This window comes from Etheostoma cragini, chromosome 4 (assembly GCF_013103735.1).
Source record: "Etheostoma cragini isolate CJK2018 chromosome 4, CSU_Ecrag_1.0, whole genome shotgun sequence".
Classification (NCBI taxonomy): domain Eukaryota; kingdom Metazoa; phylum Chordata; class Actinopteri; order Perciformes; family Percidae; genus Etheostoma; species Etheostoma cragini.
Window position 1 is genome coordinate 30,354,108 of NC_048410.1, and position 4,080 is coordinate 30,358,187.

Genomic DNA, 4,080 nt, shown 5'->3' on the forward strand with positions numbered 1-4,080 from the left:
GGATGTTGACATGAATCATTGCATCGGTGCATGGTGATGCGGACCCGGGCGATTCTGCATCCACGCAGTGACACACCATAATCTGTTATTGCCTAATGATGTAACTAGTTGGTTTTCCAGTCACTGCTTTTTTTGGCCTTTTGACTGCTGTGTTCAGACTCCGCTGCATTCAGAAAGGGACTTTCTAAGAGCAGATACAATAAAAAGGGGAGTTTACATATTTATGTCTGACTGCTTGAATTTGTTGATGAAAACCATGTGTAGCAATATATATTAAATTTGTGGAGGGGACTCATTATGATGCATCATGATGTCAAATCGATCAGAATCGTCAGGATAATCGCAATCGACTCATGAGACCAGTGAAGATTCACACCTCTACAATGACCCACAATCCTTAGCATACTGTACATGAGAAAAAAGATCAAAGTTAAAGGCGCTGTTATGGAGAAGTAGTACGCCCCTCTTGCATGTATATGCAACAGTACATCCTTTGTCATGGCTGCTGCAGTACGTACTAAAAGTTCAAAGAAAAAGAAGAAAATGTGCTCACTTCTTCTCCTCTTACCTGTCCTCCTCTCCCTCTAGCAGCTTCCTGTAGGTGGCGATCTCAATGTCCAGGGCCAGTTTCAGGTTCATCAGGTCCTGCAAGTGAAGAAGAAAAAGAACCGTTAAGGTTTAAGGCCAACTGGACTTGGAAAGGTGATCCGAAGACGTTTGGTCTCTCATCCCAGAGACTTCTACAGTTCTGACTGATCCTGTTTAATCTCAGTAGGGTTGCTGTTAGTGCTCAACACCACCCATGACCCCCTTACTATACTGTCCTATCATCTCTTCCCAGTAAACTAGACACTCACATCTGGCCTGATGAGGCCTCAGGTGTCTCCAACGACTACGACTGTCTGATGCACCAAGCAGTATCGATCATGTTGAGGAAACACAGCTTGAAACTACCGTTCAGTCTGAACTGAAGAAGTCCCTTGATTGGCAGACAAAACGTCTTCAGGGCACCTTCAGAGCACCTTTAACCCGTCACTTAACTCCAAAGCTTGACCCTTGATTCTGCTCCTTCCTGTAAATTCTCTGTCATCTTTTCTTTCTTTTCTTCTTTCCACCCCACCTGTCTCCGGCTCACCTGGTACTCTCGGAGCTGTCTGGCCATGTCTTGTTTGGCCCTCTGCAGAGCGTCCTCCAGGTCTCGGGTCCGGGCCTTGGCTTCTTTCACAGCCAGCTCTCCACGCTCCTCGGCCTCAGCCAGCTGGTTCTCCAGATTGCCACGCTGAGTGGGGGGGGGAAGCTGGATGTAATTCAACCTCCAAAATCTAGTTGTGTAGGGCTGCATGTGTTCCCTGGGGCCGTACCTGAGTCTTGACCGCCTCGATCTCGCTCTGCAGCCGGCTGATCAGGCGGTTGACCTCGGCCACGTCGGCCTTCACCACGCGCAGCTCGTCTCCGTACTGGCTCGCCTGCACCGACATCTGGTCGAACTGCAGACACGGTCAACGTTAGCGCCATCACTGCATGGGAAGGATTCTTTAAACTTATTATCTTTCAAAAATTATAGTTTATTATGAGAATCCCAAAAATCGGAGAGATGGATATTTTGGATATTACCTAAAGTTAATGAGAAAATGTGTTATTTTGTCATTTGGGTGAACTGAAACTGTATGAAGACAGAGGAGAGGTCTTCAGTGGTCAACAGTACATTATCTTAACTACTGTAGTGGTAATTTGAAGTACCTAACTGTAGTATTTCCTATACTTTATGCTTCTACTGCACCACATTTCAGAGGAAATGTTATTTATTTATGTTATATATATTTATCAGAGAGGTGTTATTTTTACACATTTATTTAATACTTAATGTTCTGAGTTACTTTTCAGGTTAAGGTTTTGTAAACAAAACATATCAGTTTATAAAAGATGACCCACTTTATAGATGAAACTGCAAAACAGTACATAAAGTACTTACATTAGCTCCAACTCCACCAACTTCAGATTACATATCCCTAATATTTAACTCTGAGGGGGAATTCTGCAGAATGAAAACTTTTGATCAAAACTTTTACTTAATGTTTGAACTTTTATTGAAGCATTTTCACAGTGGGGTGTTGCTACTTTTACTTAAGTAAATGAACTATATACTTCCTCCTACACCAATCATCTCAAACGTCTTCTTGTGTTTTATTTAGGACAGTTTGGATTTTACTCTCGAATAACAGAGATGTGAGTTCAGTGGGTCAAATATTTGATATCTCTGATCTAAGCTGATATCACAGATTACAACGCATGCTGGATATCTGATCCTGGGCACTTATACTCAGCTTCCTGTTTCCTGGTCTTTACTTTGGTCTTGTACCAGGCCTCGGCATCCTCCCGGCTGCGGGCTGCGATCTCCTCGTACTGGGCCTTGACCTCGGCTACGATCTGCTCCATGTTCAAGCTGCGGCTGTTGTCCATCTGCACCACCACCGCCGTGTCCTTAATGCTGGCCTGCAGCTCCCGCAGCTCCTGGGGCCGGAAACACGATGAGCCACGTACCAATAAGACTTTGAGACAATATTGGATTAAACTTTTTCAATTTACTGTATATTCAGATTTTAAAAAGTTGTTTCAAATGGGATAGTGTTGAGTGGTTCTTTGTTTGGCGAGTACGGCATTATGATGTCACTGTTAAGATGATGATATCACTTCACTTGTAGTTTTTTGACTGTCCAGATGTGTTATGTATTGAAACCATGAACAAAAAGGAACAAAAATACTACAAAATGTTTTATTTCTTTGGTAGGGCTGCATCTGACAACCGTTTTTTATTGTTGATTATTCTGTTATTAGTGTTATTAGTAATGTTTGGTCTAGGAAATGTCAGAAAATGGTGAAAAATGTTCCCAAAGCCCGAGATGACATCCTTAAATGTCTTATTTTATCCACAACTCAAAGATATTTAGTTCACTGTCACAGAGGAGACGAAACTAATATTCACATTAAAGCTATAGTGTGTAGTGTCTGTGCACCACCCCCACCCCTCCTCCACTGGTTGCTGGTAGCCAAGGAGGACACGCAGGATTAAATAACATGATGGATTCTACAGAAGAGGTTGTTATCTTGTAATTCTGGTCCTTTTTGTCTGCCAAGCTGAACGCGGCTGTTGTTCTCTCTCAGCGGTGACGCAAAGCGCATCGCTTGAGCTTCTACGTGCGAAGGTTAACGGACGCCACCATTTTGTAAACATAGCCATGCTGAGAAATACAGAGATAGTTTGGTTGGGCTGGTAGGCTGCGTTACTTTGTATCAACTCATTTGAAAATGGATTACATTTTTTTTAATATAGAAAATGACTCAAACTGATTAATCAAATATTAAAATATATACTGTATTAAAATGTAATAGCTGACAACTAATTGATTAATTGACTAAGTAATTTTGCAGCCTTTTGTAGTCTTCACTGAGAAGTCAACAGGTTGCAACTTATGTAGTTGAAAAAAACTGGGTAACAACATGAGAGAAGTTTCTGAGTGACTACATAAACTGACCAACATGCTAGAAATTAGTAAAAATGAACTGGTCCCAGATATCTCCAGCAATGTCAGAATCCTGCAGTCACAGAGGCCAAAATGAAATCAACATTGGTCATCCATAAATGACATGTCCAGGCGTGTTTCTGTGCAGCTGCAGAGCATCGAGTCTTCAGGGGACTCTAGGAACGAGGTTTTGGGTTCCAAGAAGCCTGACAATACGTACCAAGAACAAAAGAGGAAAGATTTCCATTCTAGAGGCAGGTAGTGTTTGAAGTTAACTCTCCAATGAGTAAGGAGACTGAGACAATGAGCCAAAGGAAGGTGGGACACAGAAGGAAATAAGTGGATACCAGAAGAAAAGGAAGGTGGCTGTTTTGATCAAATCAGCTTCAACGTTCCACAGCGTTAAAACGTTCCAGTACCTCCTCATAGATGTTACGCAGGAAGTTGATTTCATCAGTCAGAGCTCCCACCTTATCCTCCAGATCAGCCTTCACCAAGTAGGCCGAGTCCACATCCTGAACACACACACACACACACACGCACACACACACAGACACAC

General features: G+C 42.6%; 1 protein-coding gene across 1 annotated transcript in view; it reads right to left on the reverse strand.

Moving 5' to 3' along the window:
* Window positions 1–557: 557 nt before the first annotated feature.
* The window catches only part of si:dkey-222f2.1 (keratin, type II cytoskeletal 8), a 9,539-nt gene continuing 6,016 nt past the window's right edge, over window positions 558–4,080 (reverse strand). Inside the window, exons 4-8 of the mRNA XM_034869596.1 lie at window positions 3,941–4,036; window positions 2,347–2,511; window positions 1,362–1,487; window positions 1,136–1,279; window positions 558–645 (exon numbers count right to left, since the gene is read on the reverse strand). Of these exons, the coding sequence (XP_034725487.1) occupies window positions 565–645; window positions 1,136–1,279; window positions 1,362–1,487; window positions 2,347–2,511; window positions 3,941–4,036 (612 nt within the window). The 3' untranslated portion in view covers window positions 558–564. The remainder of the gene's footprint in view (window positions 646–1,135; window positions 1,280–1,361; window positions 1,488–2,346; window positions 2,512–3,940; window positions 4,037–4,080) is intronic.